At 43.3% G+C, this 17,414-nt stretch overlaps 1 protein-coding gene across 3 annotated transcripts; it reads left to right on the forward strand.

Moving 5' to 3' along the window:
* The first annotated feature begins 892 nt into the window (after positions 1 to 892).
* On the forward strand, positions 893 to 15,021 carry slc39a6 (solute carrier family 39 member 6). 3 transcript variants are annotated; one of them, XM_080906883.1, is made up of 13 exons: positions 893 to 1,803; positions 2,192 to 2,315; positions 4,270 to 4,463; positions 4,626 to 5,142; positions 5,288 to 5,444; positions 6,542 to 6,649; positions 7,724 to 7,893; positions 8,653 to 8,832; positions 9,834 to 9,918; positions 10,176 to 10,580; positions 11,635 to 11,715; positions 12,415 to 12,605; positions 13,111 to 15,021. In XM_080906883.1, the coding sequence occupies exons 3-13, from the start codon at positions 4,282 to 4,284 to the stop codon at positions 13,261 to 13,263; spliced, it is 2,229 nt and encodes a 742-aa protein (XP_080763009.1). In that variant the 5' UTR covers positions 893 to 1,803; positions 2,192 to 2,315; positions 4,270 to 4,281; the 3' UTR covers positions 13,264 to 15,021. The 3 variants fall into 3 exon arrangements, with proteins under 3 accessions (XP_080763009.1, XP_080763008.1, XP_080763010.1); XM_080906882.1 differs by lacking the exon at positions 893 to 1,803 and adding an exon at positions 1,837 to 2,037; XM_080906884.1 differs by lacking the exons at positions 893 to 1,803; positions 2,192 to 2,315 and adding an exon at positions 2,453 to 2,745.
* Positions 15,022 to 17,414: the final 2,393 nt, after the last annotated feature.

Consider the following 17,414-nt stretch of genomic DNA (forward strand, 5'->3'; position numbering starts at 1 on the left):
CTCGCACTCAGTCTTTCTCTCATTTCAGTCATTTTTATTGTTGACAAACTGAACGGTTTGTATTACAGTCTAGTCCAACTTAACTGAATGCAACCATCTGGTACAATTATAGCTATTCTGAACTATGCAATTTATGAAAACTATGCAGCCCCTTCAGCAACTGAAGAATTTGAAAGTAAACGAAAACAAAATATAATTTTACATTAAATAAAAAAGTTTTAAACTTAATTAAAATAAAACATATCTTAAATTAAAATAAGTAAACTGTCATGTTTATTGCTGCCAAAAAAAAAGTTAAACACATTTGGACAGTGAAGGAATGTCAGGATTCTTGCTCAGAAAAAGGATCAACATGCTCTGAAGTCAGAGCACAAAAACCTTTTTTGTAACAAAATATCGATTTCTGCCGTCCCTGTATCGATACATTATTAGCAAACAAAATATCACGATACTACACAGTATCGATTTTTTCCCCACCCCTATGTGGAACCTTAGTTTTACAAAAATTAACTTTACATAATAAAAAAAAATCTATATACAATACAGTTTTGAGAATGTTCACACTCAGTATATTACATCTCAGCTACATTAGCATCTGCGCTAACGATTACTGCTGAAATTCAACAAATGTAAGAGAGCCACGTGCAGGTTTATGACCCTCAGCTAAAAGAGCTAAACTGTTATAATACAACAATAAATCAAATTCACTGTGGTTTAAAGGCAAAGAGGAAGTGTTTTAATCAATTATTAAATCATAGAAATATCAAAGGTGCATTAGTACGTCTGGTAATGACGCACAACAGATCAGCTGCTGCAGGCGAGTGACGATCTGTGAGGAGCAGACACAACCTGGCCCTCCAGTTAATGAAACCTATTTAAGAAATATTAGTCGAATAATAGAACTGGTCAAAAGGGATAAAATTATAAAAAAAATTATGATTAAAACAAAGAAATGTCCGTTAAAATGAAATGCACGATGAAGGCATTAAGCCAGAGCTCCTCTCAGACAGTGTGGTGCTGAACTGTGGAAGGCCTCATGAAGAATTTATAATTCAGCGTGAACGTTAAACAGCAAACAGTGAAAGAATTCAAACCAGGCGAACTCGTCTCAGTCGACATCCGAGCAGCAGAACTCTGATTTAACCGTTTTGTTCTTCAGGAAGACGATAGTTACAGTAACTGAGGTGCCAAAAATCACTGTGAGCTTTCTATTCCTGCTTCTTGGCTCAAAGTGAGTCCCTGTAAACTATGAATCACTCTGCCATGTTATGTAGGAAGGCTCATGCTTAGAATTTGCATTTTGCCTGTAAACATATTTTATACACTGCACATATTTTGATTGAGCTCCGTAAGTCTGCTGAAATCGAGCCTTTTTATCCACATCGGTCAGTCTTTTCCTGCAAGGTGTCAGGAAATAAAGCACAGAAAAGATTCAGCTGTGAAAATTTACATTTTCATTGATAAATTGGAGTTTGTCATCGAAGCTGGCCTGTGCCATCAAAGTTTACTAATGAACGGTGAAACTGCAGTTCCTGGAATGGCCACTGGAGGCTGCCTACATGTTTAGTTAATCCTTTCATGTTTACAGCAGCTGCTACGGATAGTTCCCCCATAGTTTTTACACTTGGTTAAGGCTTAAAGTAAGGGAGCATGGCTGCTTATACTGACAGGTGTTATGGCAAACTTATCCATGTCTGTGCGTTGCATCTGTACTGTTTTCTCCTGCAGCTCATTAGGATTAGTTGGTAAATTTGCTCTCCACCATCTGGCTCTAAATAAAACACCAGGACAGTGGCCAAAAACGTGAGTCCAGAAACCTGCAGGATCCTGTTAATTTGTGCTATATCTTGTATATAATATCCATTGTGATAATATATTTCAAGTTATTGTTTTGTAAAGCAATATGTAGCTTGTTTTGTATATTTCTGTTTCTTCAACTTCTTTTTTGTAGCTGATTGTTTAAAAAAAATGACTATACAACTCATCGATGTATTGATGGCTCCATTTATCAGACTAGTGATCCTATCTATATTTTTGGTAAAATTATGTGCAGAGCCTTTTTTTTGTAAAACATTCAATCTAAATTGAAACATACGGGTCAGATCTATTTTGTGACGGTAGCGTGCTCAGTTTGTCGTTATGCTAATCACCTTTCGTTTCCCTCCTTCTGCCCCGTCCTTTGTATGCTCAGATTTCCGACAGCCAGTGAAGGTAACGCATCCATCAGCCGTGGTTACCGGACCGAAGAGGACAGAGCGGCACCGTGAAGCGTTCATTCATCCCCGCAGAGGATAAAAGCAGCACAAGCTCTCATTGTAAGTGGTTTCGGTCATTGAAAAGGCTCGCTTAAAACCTCTCTGCGGCCGCCGGGAGCCCCAGCACGGCCGGTCCAGTCCGCTCCGCGCGGTGGCGGCAGGAGCTGGTGCTGATTTCCGGGTTGTCGTCTTTGTGCACACGGCACACGGCTGGTGCGGAGCGCACAAACCCAACGTGTTACTGTTTACCTCCAGTGCGAGTTTGTGTTTCGGGTCAAATGCAGCCACGCGTGGCTGCTCGTACCACCGGGGATGTATTTTGTATGTTTTATTAGCCCTGTTTGAGCGGCCGAGCCTCGGCAGCACAAGGCCCAAGCCTGGCCCGGGTCATCTGGCAGATATCGTCTTTGAGCATCCTCCGAGAAATTTAAGAACTAACCAGGGGTAGCAGCGTAGCTAGCCGGCTAAACCACCGTTTAAAGGGGAGGAGGTGAGCGTCTGTGTGAGCGATATCGTCACTCATCGTTAAAATTGAACACCGCACACTCGTATTCATTAATACTAATACGATCGGTTTCTTATTTTAAGCTAACTTCCTAATGATCTAAACCAGCATCCGCTAACTTGGACGAACGGCACACCAAGATCCATTCAGAAAACGTCTAATTTTAACATTTCTCCTCGTGTCAAAGGACGCGTACTTCAAGTTTATTGTGATAAAATTCTTTATAAGCTGCTGCTTAGATCGGCTTAAATAAAACCTTTTTTCTGCACAGTGATCTCATCTGCTGTGCAGTTTCCATCTGTCACGGTGGGCTGCCGGTGTTTCTATTGTGTCATTTATTCACTGTAACTGTGGCGCGCATCTGTTCCATCTGTAGTTACTTACTGGGTGAGTCTCGACTGCAAGTTCTTGCAATACTTGAAGTTGAGGACATTTAAGCAGTAATGTTGCAGTGAGCACTAAAATCCCCTTTGACTCAGTGAACTGTTTTCACTTCCTTAGAAAAGCAGAGTCTCAGTCTGTTTCTTCGGTTTCTTATTTAGAGGGTGAAATGGTGAATCCTTTAAATAGAAACACAGACAGACATGAGTGAGTAAGCTGGGGAATTTCTGTGATTTCTGTTTATACGGCTATACTTGAGAATGGCGTCACCTATAGGCTGTGGGGAAATTACCACGCATTCGTGATTATGGATCCTTCATTAGTATCCTGTGATGAGTGCTGGAGCTTACTATTTTAATATTAGGTTTTAAGTGTAGATATTACATATAAATAGGTGATATAAATATGTAATAAGGGTTGTTTTTGATCAGTTACCCGTGGAGGGGGGGAATCTAAAACTGCGCCCTAGTTAAACCTAGCTAAAGCAAACGTAGTCTCAGAAGATAAATGTTACTTCAGATAATGAGTGCATTGGAAATCTGTTCAGATAATATGAGATAGACTCTATTTGTCTCAGAGATGGGAAATTCGCAGCAAAGTGGACGAAGCAGCATGCCTAAGAACAACAATACTGTGCAACAATCGAAGAGAATATACACTATACAAGGGAGAAGAAATTTATATCTATATACACAGTAGTGCAGTACACTGGTAGCAGAATATTACAGTTTCAATGTTGGAGTTTATTTTTCGTCTATGATCACTGTTAATTAGTTAATGTCCCCAAATGATGCCCCATGCTTCATTGCTCTGTCTATAGAATAAATCAAACATCTTTTGGGAAATTTCATCAATAATCAATAATTAAAAAGTTTCAGTTTCATCTACTGCTCAGCTCTCTGGCGTACGAGGGGCAGCCAATCAGAAGAATTTTGGCTTCAGGTGGGAGGGGCTAATAACAGTTTGTAGAAGAGGATAAATTGAGGACCCAGGAAGGCCCAGGATAAGATGCCCACCGATTACACAAGGACTGTAATAGAGTCCAAGAATAAAACAAATGTAATCGTTTCACTCAGTGTTGCCTCTTCCTGACGTGTCAACATGTCTACCGTCTGTTTTTGTCCACAGGAAGAAGAGGAGATGAGTGCAGTTCTGGTTCTGATGTTTCTCTTCGCCGTGAGTGGCGACTCATTAGGCGCCGTTACAGACTGCAGCGGGTCCACGATGGAAACCAACAGCGCGGTTCGTTTACTGTCCTCTGTCGTCGACGCCCAGAGAGCCGAGCAGAGCCGGAGGGAACACCTGGAGGCTCTGTTCAACAGGTGAGCTCCTGGCAGTGAGACAGGTGGAGCTGGTCCAGCAGCTGGTTTGTTAGTCAGCAGCTGAAGTCATCGATCGTCAGTCTGTGTGTTAGCTGCACAGGTGGCTGCAGGCCTCACATATATGCGCCATGTTTAATCGTTCTGTTCCATTAAATCTGACAGATATGGAGAAAACGGCACCATCTCTCTGGCCGGGTTGAAGCGCCTCCTTCAGAGCGTGGGGCTGGGTCGCATGAGGACTGTTATGGTGCAGCATCACGAGCAACCCGGACACCATCCCCACCACCACCACCACCACAAAGGCCACCACCATCACCACCATCCCCATGAAAGCAATTCTGATCACCTAAAACAACTTTCACAGCCCCCGAAGTTTCCAGACACCCCCGACAACCACGACGGTGCTGTGGGAAAGAAAAGCGAGGATCCAGATAGTCGTCTAAACCTCTATGAAAAGAAAACCACAGTGGCGGCGGTGGCTCAGGAGGTCGGCACCACGGTGACATACAGAGCTCAGCACGTGGTGAAACAGCAAGATGGAAGCCAGGGGCGACCGTCAGGGGAACAAACGACCAGGATCGCCGTCACTGAGAGCCAGACACAAGCAACCGCAAGTGGCGACAGCGAGCATGACCGCGATCAGGATCGTCCCCACGGCCGCAGCCAGAACGGTTCAGAGGTACGATACTGGTTTCTGGCTCAGTCGCAGTCAGCAAATCAGCTGATGTCAGCCGAGATGTTTGTACTCGTACACGTGATAAATCAAGTCTCTTATCAGGTGTTTTCTTTACTCAATGTTGTTGTTTTAATTTTTCCCCCTCTAGTGTCTGAACGCCTCCTTCATCCTCTCCTCACACGGGATGTCTCAGGAGGCCGGCGTCACGCTCAGAGACTTCAGCTTTCTTTGCCCCGCCCTCCTCAACCAGATCGATGGAGGAGCGTGCGTGCTGCACGGAGACGCCTCGGCACACGGGGCGAGAGGTAGGACCAAAACTCCTCATCAGTATCTCCAGGAAAATGTGTGCAGCTGCTGACTGATCATCACTTCGGTGTTTCATACCAGAGAAATAATAAGAAAGCAGAACAAGAAAAACAAGCATTTTATTTTTTGTTGAGTCGAGATTTTCTTGCCTCTGCTGTAAAATCGAATGACTGACGTCTTCTTTAAGCAGACTCTAGCTGCTCTTTGTTTGAAGCTGTTGGGCTGAACGGTGAACCTGGCTCAGCGTTTGCGGCACTTTGTTGGATCTTCTGGTAAAATCACATTCCTGTTGCATGACTCGCTCGCTCCGAGTGTGACAGTGAACACGTCTGTTTGACTCCGGAGAGCGCTGACTCTGTCCTGGAATCAACAGGCTGCTCAGTCACGTCACCAATCAGAATCATTTTGGTAACTCGATTATTTTACACAGTTATTCTTTAAGAAACGTGCTGTTACTGAACTTCAACACGGGACCATTTACAGGCAGTTTCTTTAACCGTCACTATAATTCAAATGAAACCAAACAAAAACGAGGTGGAGGAGGAGGAGGACAGGTTCATCTGGTCAGGCGTTGGGCCTCTATTGTGACTCCAAAGGTAAAGGGTAGTGATGAGTTAACTCGAAATAATAACTAAATGTGAAGTGAACGGCTGGCAGGAAGGAAAGAAAAGAAGGAACATTGAATGCAGCACGGTCTTTGTTTTATCACCAAACATTTGGATTCAAATTAAAATAGTTTTGCTCCCAGTGCAGCTCCGTCTGTCTCCAGGCCTTCGAACATCTGAGGAAAATTCCCACCAGGATTAAACCCCTCAGGCAGGACTGCAGCTGATTACTGCTGTCAGACTCTGACTTTGTGGTCTGATTGCTGTGATCTGGATATTTTGATCCTGATATTTGATTCGATGGCTGGAAAAAACAGATCCGAGTGTTTGGGAAATGTTGCCACCTGTGGTGTTTAATCTGGTGAACCAGTTTAAACCAGTTACACTCTGTCACAGTGTCCCGTCCTCTGACCTCAGCCTTACGGCTCTTTGAATTTGTAAGAATGAAGTAATAACTTCTGAATTTCATCTTTCCTTCTTCCTGTTTTTAGAGCATAAGCATCACAAGCATGCTCACGGTCACCATGGAGACCACAACCACTCAGACCACGACCACAGTGAGCACATGGGCGGGGAGAACAGCAGAAACATCACCACGGGTACGTTTAATGTGAGCCGTCTGCACCACCTAATCCTCCTCAGTGTGGGAGGAAAGTTAATCTCAGAAATATTATTATTAATAATATTTCTGCTAATATGAAATGTAAACACGGTATTTGTATCACACTTTTTAAAATGCAGTCATAAAGTTTGGATATGAACATAAAGAACTGGACATATTCTAAAATGCAAACACAATCAAGCACATGTATAAACTAAACTGTATATGTCGATACAAAGTCGGTCTGAGGAGACTGAGGCATGTTTTTAAGTTATCAGCTGACAGTAAAAGAAACAAGACTGGGTGTCAAATCTGAACCCTGGTGAAAAACAACTCTGGAGGTTCTTAGCAGGAGGTTTGATGCTGCTGCGAGGAGGCCGTGTAATGACCGAGCTCACTGTACAAACACTGAGACTGAGCTTGAACATTAAAACATCCAGTTAGTGGAAGTTGTGAAGCGTTTACTGAGGTCAGAGAAGCTGCTGATGTATTCAGGAAGCCACAGCTGTGTGTCAACAGCGTAGTAATTGTAAGAAGGATGGATGACGACATGTAGTCTGTAAATGTAATTGTGAAATGTCCGATAGTGTGATGAAAATGATCTGACAGCGCTGGTGTCAGACGCTGCAGATGAATCAAACTAAAACTGATTATTCATCGAGCAGCTCCGTTTGCAGACTCGTGTCAGGTGAGAGCATCTTTGAAGTGAAATTTGTGGTCCTGTGAACGTGTCCGTCCAGCGGTCTGCAGTTACTGTTTGCACAGCAACAGAAAGCTGAGCTGCTGGACGTGGACGACCTGTAGAGTTCATCAGGGAAAGAACGAATAAATGATCAAAGATAACACAAATACAGTGAGGACACTTCAGACTGCGACTGCTCGAGGGCCGCCTCTGTGCTGCTGCAGCAGAGTGAAACCAGTCTGAGGACATGACTCAGGGATCGCTCTGGGTCGGCACTGAGTTTGTGCCTGAAGTTGAAGAATCACAGCGTCGTGTGCTGGAAGCAGAGACGGTGCGGTGTTTTCTGTCAGCAGCGTTTTGATGTTCCTGAAGCTTGTGTTTGTGTTGCAGCGTGGGTCGGCGGGTTCCTCTCCATCACCATCATCAGCCTGCTGTCTCTGCTCGGCGTCGTCCTCATCCCGCTCATGAACAAAGTTTTCTTCAAGTTCCTCCTCAGCTTCCTGGTGGCGCTGGCCGTGGGCACGCTGAGCGGCGACGCCTTCCTGCACCTCATCCCCCACGTGAGTGCCTGCAGAGTGCGACCACCTGACTTACAGGAAGTCTTACAACACGTGACGTTCATGCTCTCAAGTTAAAGTGATCAATGACTTCAGCTGTTGAACGCAGCGGCGAGCGAGCCAGCAGACAGAGGCTGCTTAGCTGCACGTTTGTAAATCTACTGCAGCCGTGAGGTGAAGCGAGTGTTCGAATCCCTTTTTTATCAAATTTGACTCTTTGTCGAGCTCTAAAACCAAACCTGATCTATCAGGTAGATCACGTCTCTGATTCTAATCAGCAGCCGGCTGATTGATCAGCCTCTAATTATTCTATTATTTTATCATAGTCTTGATTTTTCCAGTTAAAACTCACTGAGACTGTAAACGTCTTGTTCAAGAGCGATGTGGACAAAAGGGAAGCGGCCATTGCAACGTGTTTACACATTCATAGACACACGCAGACTCCACACATTATAAATGAGGATCATATGTCACGTGTGTGTGTGTCATGTGTGTGTGACATCATACGCATTCAAAGATCACAACAAGCACAACTTTAAATTATTTTTTTAAGAACAGTCAGATAAAGAACATTTTGTAACCGTTTACAGAGATTTGTGACAGTTTTTCTGTTTGCTTTTGTTCTGATAATAAAGACCTTCATCATCATCATCATCATCAGTCGATGTGTAAACATACATGAGATACTTTCAGTCTAATTATTTAGTTCTTGCTGCTCCCCCTGTGTCACATATTTATGCTAAGCTAACGCTGTGTGATCAGTCTCAGGGAGGCCACCATCACCACCACGACGATGCAGCGATGACGGGACACCACCACGAGCACGAGGAGAACCTGGACGCGGTGTGGAAGGGCCTGACGGCTCTGAGTGGCGTCTACTTCATGTTTCTCATCGAGCACTTCCTGACGCTCGGAAAGATGTACAAGGACAAGAAACAGAAGGTCAGAGACGGCGAGTTTCTCTAACAGTCAGAATGACGTTTAACACTCCTGATTCCTGTTGTTCGTGCAGACAAACTGTTAAACTGACCGTTTAACACACTGAGACCTGAGTCACATCATGCAGCCCGCTCTTACTTAGAATTTAGTTACTTAAAAGCCCTCAGTTAATAACCAAAGGTCAGAACAGAGCATCGTACAGTCACAGTCTTACAGGCAGACGGCCTGTTTGTCAAACGTCAGCTGCAGAATCCAAACATCCTGATGTCAAAGTTCAGGATCTTTCTTCGGGGCTTTGCACAGATCTTTGAGACAGCTTCACAGACGTGTGGGAGATTTCATTAAAAAAGCTCTTTGATCACATAGTTTACATGCAGTGTGCGGCGCAGCCTTCTGCCATGAAATTGGATGAACACAAACGCCTCAAAATTTCAGTTTTTCACAAAAATCCCCGACTCAGCTCAAACACTTTGAGGTTTGGCTCTGAGGAACATATTTTGCTGTCGTCGCCTTTTTTCAGCTGAGGGAGTTTCTGAAGTCCGCCTCCCCTGCGTGGCTGCAGATCGCCGCCGGCTTTTGGTTTCAACATGACTTTGCAGTTTTGTATTTTTTGAAACGTCATGAAAAATCGATGCATCCTCTGTTTACGCTTTGCAACGATACAGTCGGACACGAACGGTCTGATTTAGCATCAGCTTTCCTTCTCTGTGCAGATAGAGTTAATTGGGACACTTTGCACACAGCAGCTACAAAGTTGAACAATAAGTCTTTGTAACATGTTGATTTTCTGTTCTGATTGTTCACTCTTAAAGGAACTATTTATTTCTCATCTCATGGGTTTTTTTGTTGAGAAGTTGGTGTCTGACTTGGAGGTAAAATGAAGGCGTTTAAGCATTCATGGTAATTGTAAATATTCTGGCCTACAAACCTTCGTGCTGCTGTCAGAAAACTGTAAACTGGTCCTTTCATGTTGATGTTGATGAGTTTGTACGAACTCCACGCAGATCCAGAAGAAGTGTGATCAGAACGAGAACGCGGATCCAGAGAAACAGCCGGCGCTGGAGGAGAACCGCGTGAAGCCGAGTGAAGGTGAATTATTTCGTGTTTTGTTCAACAACTCAAAGTGAAGCCGAGCGTCACTCGAGCCGAGAGCTGAGATGTGTTTCTGTATGGAGGCTTGTGTCAGCTTGGTGCATGTTAACAACTGTGATGTCACGTTTGGCGTGAAGGCTTTAAGAGCTGCAGGTCGCTCCACCATAGAGAACAGAGCTCTGACCTCTGAAACGGCGCAGGCGGAGGTCGACCTCCCGGCCTAACCTGACCAGATCTCCATATTGTGTCTCCAGATGTGGAGACTAACGGCGCCAGCACGTTTGGCGACCACTCGAGCAGCCTGCACGGCAGCAACGTGGCGGAGGAGGAGCAGGTGATGCTGGCGCCGCAGGTGTCCTTCGTTTCGCCGCAGGCTTACGGCCGAGCGTCGGGGAGCGCCGCTAACTACACCGACGAGGACTGCGAGAACAAATGCCACTCCCACTTCCATGACACGGTTGGCCAGACGGACAGCAGGCACCACCACCACCACGACTACCATCACATCCTTCACCACCACCACTCTCAGAACCACCACCCGCACAGCCACTCCCACTCCTACTCGGAGCAGCACTTCCAGGAGGCCGGAGTGGCCACGCTGGCCTGGATGGTCATCATGGGAGATGGACTGCACAACTTCAGCGACGGCCTCGCGATCGGTGAGTAGAAGGGTCACAACCCGTGATCTCACTTCCTCTTTAGCTTCAGTTTTTTGTCTTGAACTCGTTTAACAGCAAACACACCAGTTTCTAACCAATCAGAGCCCAGCAGGGTTGGTTTGACGTGAATAAACATGGTGCTGAGAGTTTGTCATGTCACCACAGGAAGTGACCATTCAACAAGTCATCAGTTGGATATTTGTCTGCAGGAGAGAGATGAAGTTATATTTGTGAGGGTGTTAAAAACTAAATATGTGGTTTTGTTGTCACTGATGGGGATGAAATTCTTGAGCCTCAGCTTAAGGAACCAGTCAGTGTCTGATTACACCTGAGGCAGGTGTGAGTGGGCGTGGTCTGCAGTGATAGGCAATACAATATGGACCCAAACAGGGCGGGGCCTAAAATGGATCCCTGTGGAACGCCGCAGACCGAAGAAGCTGTTTCAGAAAGCTGATGGAAAACAAGCTGTTAGTCAGATATGAGCTGAACATACTCAGTGTGTTACCACGGATACCAAAAGACAGGAAATCAACGTTTCACGATTCACAAGTCGTACAATGAATGACTCACATCAGCAATACTCTAAAGATGCAGAGCTGTGATGTCATTTCAAACCAGACTGAAGAATCTCAACAAAGATTAAGAACTTCGGATGAAAGATTGTGGCGTTGGTCCAAAAGTCTCTGAAGACTCTGGAGGGACAGATGTCGTAATTAGTGGGTTTAAACTTCTCAACAGTTTGAAGTCTGGAAGCGAGACTGGTTGAAACTGATGGGAGTGGAAAAGTAGAAACATGAGAGAGTCACGGGATGAAGCGTCAGTTCGGTGCACAGAAATCATCTTCACAGAGTAGGTTAGAAAGTTGGTGCACAGCATATTTAACATACTTGACCACTGACGGCAGAATTAGTAATGTTAGAACAAACTGGTGATTAAAGTTAAACGTCAGGAGGATTCACCCTCAGCCACGGTAAACAGTGACATGAAGGTGTGCATTTTCATGCTAATGTTTGCCTCTTGCTGCTGCTGGTTTCTAATGTTTATCTGTTTGCAGGCGCTGCGTTCAGTGAGGGTCTGTCCAGCGGTCTCAGCACGTCTGTGGCTGTTTTCTGCCACGAGCTGCCTCATGAGCTGGGTGAGACTTTTTCATCTTATCTCAGTGGAACATTTTCTCTGTAAGCCTCAGTCTTACCTACATAAAGTCCTTTATTGTTGCAGTGGAATAAAGAGATATTGGCTTTGAAAGAGTGAAAAAACCCTTCTTTCAGACTTTTAAACATCTGTTCATTTAAATATGGAAACCTTTCACTGGGAGGTCACAGCGTGTTTATTTTGTTATGAAATCAAAATCAAAAATCAGGCACTTAGTTCACAGCCTGCATGTGTTGGTCGCAGCTGATTCCTGCGTTGTGCAGTCGTTTTGAAGCAGTAACATCACAGTAAGAGACAGACAAGGTTTAAATGTGTGGAACAGCAGAAGCTGAAGAGCTCGTTCCTTTCTGCAAAAGCAACGCAGCTCATTTACTCAACCACCTGAAAATACACCACAAACTGCACGATCTTTAATGCATGAAGGCAAAGAGAAACAGTGCAGTGGTTGCAAGGCTGAACCAACCAACACCAGCTCAGAGCGAGCTGTGCAGCACGTCTGTCTTTGTGCACAGTCCTGCTCTTGATTCTTTTCACGTGTTTCTCTGATGTTAGTTTGATTTATTAGTTATCCTGTCCTTGGACACGGTCTGATCCTTAATTTAGTTCACGGTCAGAGGTTTTATCCACATCCATCATGCGGGTGCAGCAGTCGTAGTGAGTAACAGTCTTCTCCGATTCTCAGGTGACTTTGCGGTGCTCCTGAAGGCCGGCATGACGGTGCGTCAGGCCATTCTTTACAACGTGCTGTCGGCCATGATGGCCTACCTGGGCATGATCACCGGGATTTTGATTGGACACTACGCCGAGAACATCTCCACGTGGATATTCGCCCTCACAGCCGGGCTCTTCATGTACGTGGCCCTGGTGGACATGGTAAGTGAGCATTACCCTCCAGCCAATCAAAAGGGAGCATCCACTCTCACATCCTGATCCATAGAGCGAGAGGTTCACTTTTAATGCTGTGAAATTTAAATGAATATTCCACATAAAAAATGTTCCTTTTGCTTGACACTAAATGCAGAGTTCAGCCTGAGATGAAGATACTGCCATCATTTTATTGGCATCTCATAAATCGTAAAAATCCCGTCATATAAATGTCTGTACGTCTGAAAAACAGCTGCAGGAGGGTTTAGTGCTGGAAAACACAGCAGAGCTTCTTTCTCCTGAACAAAGGCGCCCTCTCGTGGCTGTCGCCCTGCTCTACACTCTAGAAAAGCTTATTCGAATTTTTTTTACCTCCTAGTGGTGTAACCGGGTACTGCAGCAGATGTGCGGTGCATTGTCCGTTCATTTAAACTAACGTCTCCTCCTCCTTCATGGGAAAAGTTCCTGTTTTCTGCAGAGGGTCTGTGAGCCTGAGACAGTTTTCTTCTTTCAGGTCCCCGAGATGCTGCACAATGACGCCGGCGACCACGGCTTCAGCCACTGGGGCTTCTTCCTCCTCCAGAACGCCGGCATCCTGCTGGGCTTCTGCATAATGCTGCTAATCGCCATTTTTGAGCACAAAATCCAGCTGGACCTGGGATACTGAGAGGCAGTCCTGAGCTTCACGGGCATTCCAGTACCGCCATCAGAGTTGTAGTGTTTTTTTTAATTGTTGTTGATAGACGCCTTGAGTTAGTTTTTACTTGTGAAGCAGGAAAGCAGCAGCTGAACTGAGCCCGTCTGCCGCTGAGGCGCCGACCTCGGCCGGCTGGAGGTCAGCTGTTCAAAAAGGGTTCAGAAATATTTTTTTTAAGTTTTTTCTTTGTGTTAAACTTGTAGCTGTTTTTGTCTTTGTCAACAAACACGCACGACCATCACAAGTGGGAAACACCTGGAGTCCTCCCAGGATCACCTGTCACCAGTTATCGTTTCATATTTATGAAGAATTCATGAAGGAGAAACTGTTGCTTTCAGCCGCCCGGAGCTCTTCTGAGGAACCTGTTTTATTCTGCTTTTGCTGCTTTTGTGTCTGTTTTTCTTCTTCTGCAGCTGAGTGAGCCCGATCAGTGTTACAGTGTTATCACAGCAGTTTTTCCTTTTCTCTGCGACGCTCTGGACAGATTTCTTCGTCACAGGCTGAAAGTGAGAGTGACGTTCACGTTGCTTCAGTGTCTTCCTCTCACTCAGGTCATCAGCCAGTGTCTGAAGCCGCAGTTTGAAATCTGTCAGTTAATTTTAAATCCTGTGGGTTTAATTAATCTTTAAATTTAAATATTTGCCAACAAGTAACCGTTACACTGAGTTTTAAAGGTGTTTGCAGCCAGCTGAGTTGTGCTGGTTGTAAACACCTTTGTTTAGCTGAAGTTAAACTCTGGAACTCATGTAAGGAAGTTGAACTTTCCGTTTCCTGTCACCAGCTGGAAGTCCGTCCAGTTAATGAGAAATCTGCGACATGTTACCTGAGCTCTCTACAGGATGAAATCACAGACAGGCTTCAGATCTGATATAGAAATTAGTGAGTATAAAATAAATCTTCTGTTAATCTACTAAAATTTCTGACGTGTAAACGATCCGCTCGTTCCTGTGGAGCCTGTTTTTAAAGAAAAGCAGTTTTTGTTCCTGTCGTCGAAACAGTCGATTCATGAAAAACTGAAAGGTGATGATTACAATCAAAAAGGGGAAACTGAGCAGTCTGCTTTTTTTCATTTAAAGTTCTGCTTTTTACATTTATTTGATTGTCAAGAGTTAATGTGGCAGCTCAACGTAAAACAAATATTTCTAACAAGTCTCTGTTACGGCCTCGTGCTCCGGCTGAACGTGGACTCGTTTCGAAGCATCTTGTTTTAAAGGTTCACGGTTCGTTTTTCAGACGCTGCTCTGAGGTTTAGGTCAAATCACGTTCTCCTCTTAAAAGAAGAAAAATCCCCTCAAAGAAAAAGTTCAGACTCTCACTGTGCTCGTTACATGTGGACCATTATGTGTGTAGTACTTCAAAAGTATGCAGTTCATTTGACTTCCTGTGATGTTGATTGTGAAGATCGAGGATCATACAACACGTGTTTAAAGAAAAAAAAGAAGTGGTTTTAAATTTGTGGGGAAAAGTACGGAAACCAAAAAAGCAGCGACTTCATGTTTGTGTGTTTAATGCTTCTGTTCATGAAAGGTGGATAAAATCATACAGAAAGGACAAACAGCTCTGCGGTGAAGGTTTCGTTCAGATTTCATGCTCTTCCATGTTTGGCCTGTGAAATCATCATTTTTACTTGTCTTCTGTATTTTATTTAAACAAAGTTTTTTTTCTGTTTGTGGTAACACAAAGTAAAAGCTGTCGTTTCTGTATCACTGAGAAACAACCAGCTCACACCTCAAAACCTCCTGGAGCTCGTCTGCACTCTGTATCCTCAGTTACTGGTGATTAAACAGATGTATATTTATGGTTCTGCAGAGCTGTTTCAAACTGTTTCTGTTATTTTGTCCACCCCTGTCGCCGACCGCAGAGCCCTTCAGGCAGCTTTGATGTCGACTTGCTGTGCTCTGACATTCCTGAACACCAATAAACTTCACACTTCACACCACCTGCTGCTCTGTGCGTCTGCTTTGGCTTGATTTTAGTTGTTAATCTTTCGATTGAGGTCACATTTGAACGTTATAAAAGTCACGTTCGTTTTTGAACTGATATGGAATAAATAACTGTTTTTTTTTAAGTTATAACATTTACAACTATTAGCGCTGTCAGCGTTAATCTTGTTAAAATGAAGTTAACGCCGTAACTGTTTTAACGCGCCAAATCTCCGTCAGCGAGTTAGCGTGGATCGCCCTGCGCGTGGGGCTGGACGGCGTTGATGCGCATCAATGCGGTTATGCCGTTAACGTCATTTTAACGAGATTAATGCTGACAGCACTAATAACTATAAAATAACATGAAACATTTTGGTCCCTAGTAAAGATGGGAACTGATAAGAATTTAGTGGCTGATTTGATTATGAATAACACATAAATTTAATTTCTCATTGATTCTCTTATCAATTTTCATTGGCTTCTTATCGGCGCTGCTAAGCAGACATTAATTCAAAGACATGACGTTCAGTCTAGTTTATTTCCTCTGGGAATACAGAACACTTGGCTAGCTTTATGTTAGCATGCTGTCTGCGCAGGTCCTTACAAATAGCCGAAGTTGTGTTAGCAGGATGTGCAATAAAAAGTAAGTAAGGTCCATATTCCTGCTGCACATTACTGTTGTGTCTCTGCACATGAACTGAAATCAGCTGATTGTAGCAGGTGGAACCAATAAGAGGAATCAGTAGGCAATAAATGATTCCACTAGCAATTCCAAGGAAATTAATTACTGGAAAAGATTCTCATCCCCAGTCATTTTGAAGACATGCACTTTCTCTGTGTGTGGGTGAAGATTACAGATGGTCTGTATTATAACAATATATTGTATAACAATATTAACACAGTTAAAACAGTAAACATCTAAAACTATTAGCACCTTCACATAAAGAATTCATTCTTTAAAAACGATTTTTTTAAAAACTGGAATTTAACCAGTTTTAACTAAAACCAGCAGACACACTTTCAGATGCACCTCAATTATCAGAAAATAGCTCAGTTATTTTCCAGAGTCTGTGTGAAACTGATGTGTAATAAACTTCACCTGAACAGAATTTAATGACAACATTTTATTTATTTTTCTACACAATCTATGCAGGTGTGTTTGGTTTCTTTAAACTTGTTACAGAGACTCAGGTAGCATCACTTCCTTATTCCAGCATTGGTTTACATCACTATTGGAGGACTAAAGCTCCCGTAGAGCTGCAAGAGCAGCTGGTTTAATAATCAGTCATTTTCTATGGCAGCTACGTCATAATCAGCTCTGTCAATGCTCGCGCAGTTTCAAAACAAAGACTTTGTGTGGATGTTTTGTTCCAGTTATGTACTGATAATCATTGTTAAAGTATGTCATGGTCTACATTAGATCTAATAATAATAAAAATAATGATAAATATGCAAAGAAAAGTACTTCATCTTCAATGACAGTCACATCACCTACAGTTCATTAATTCAGTCCAAGTGAAGCTAAAACAGAGAAATTAATAAAGAGCTTGAAACAGAAAGAACCCAGGATAATCATTTAATGTCACATCTCAGACATCCTAACATTCAAATGTAAATGTGATTTTTTAACGAGCATTTCTAGACACGTTTTTCCAAATCACATTGGAACAAAAAACAAAAGGAATGAATCACAAGAAAAACCATGCTGTAGTGTCAACAGGCTGAGAGTTACAGACACTGCATTAAACTACAACTGTTAAATGATGGACTATTAACAGCTGTTATTTCGACATCTGTTACCATGGTGATCTTAAATACATCAAGCTACCAAAACAGGAATGACCTGTAATTAAGACAAAAAGTTATTCTACTGTTTTTTTTTTAATAATAAAAATAAAAAACATCTGGCAGCAGTGGTCCAGCTGTCAGAGATCATTAAACATGTTAAAAAGAAAATTTTCCACATAGACAAGAAACAATCTGCTAATAGATTCTGGTTTAATTTAATAATTGTTGGGAGATTACAATGAAACAGATAACAACTTGAAGAGAAAGTTTATTCAGCATTGTAAACTATAGTTTTAGCATCAACTCTAGCTTGGCCTCTTTTTATTTTACATGCTTAGCACGTTTTATAAAGCTGCTTTAAATTGTTTAATCCTCATAACACCTCCAACATATCTGTAGACCTTCGTAATA

The sequence above is a fragment of the Rhamphochromis sp. 'chilingali' genome (assembly GCF_963969265.1).
Source record: "Rhamphochromis sp. 'chilingali' genome assembly, chromosome: 16".
NCBI classification, from domain to species: domain Eukaryota; kingdom Metazoa; phylum Chordata; class Actinopteri; order Cichliformes; family Cichlidae; genus Rhamphochromis; species Rhamphochromis sp. 'chilingali'.

Bases quoted from the DNA above. Each gene is read 5' to 3' on its own strand.
- slc39a6 (XM_080906883.1), top strand. From the start codon at position 4,282: ATGAGTGCAGTTCTGGTTCTGATGTTTCTCTTCGCCGTGAGTGGCGAC. The intron at 4,464-4,625 runs GTGAGCTCCTGG...TAAATCTGACAG, and splicing joins CTGGAGGCTCTGTTCAACAG to ATATGGAGAAAACGGCACCA. The intron at 7,894-8,652 runs GTGAGTGCCTGC...CTGTGTGATCAG, and splicing joins TCCTGCACCTCATCCCCCAC to TCTCAGGGAGGCCACCATCA.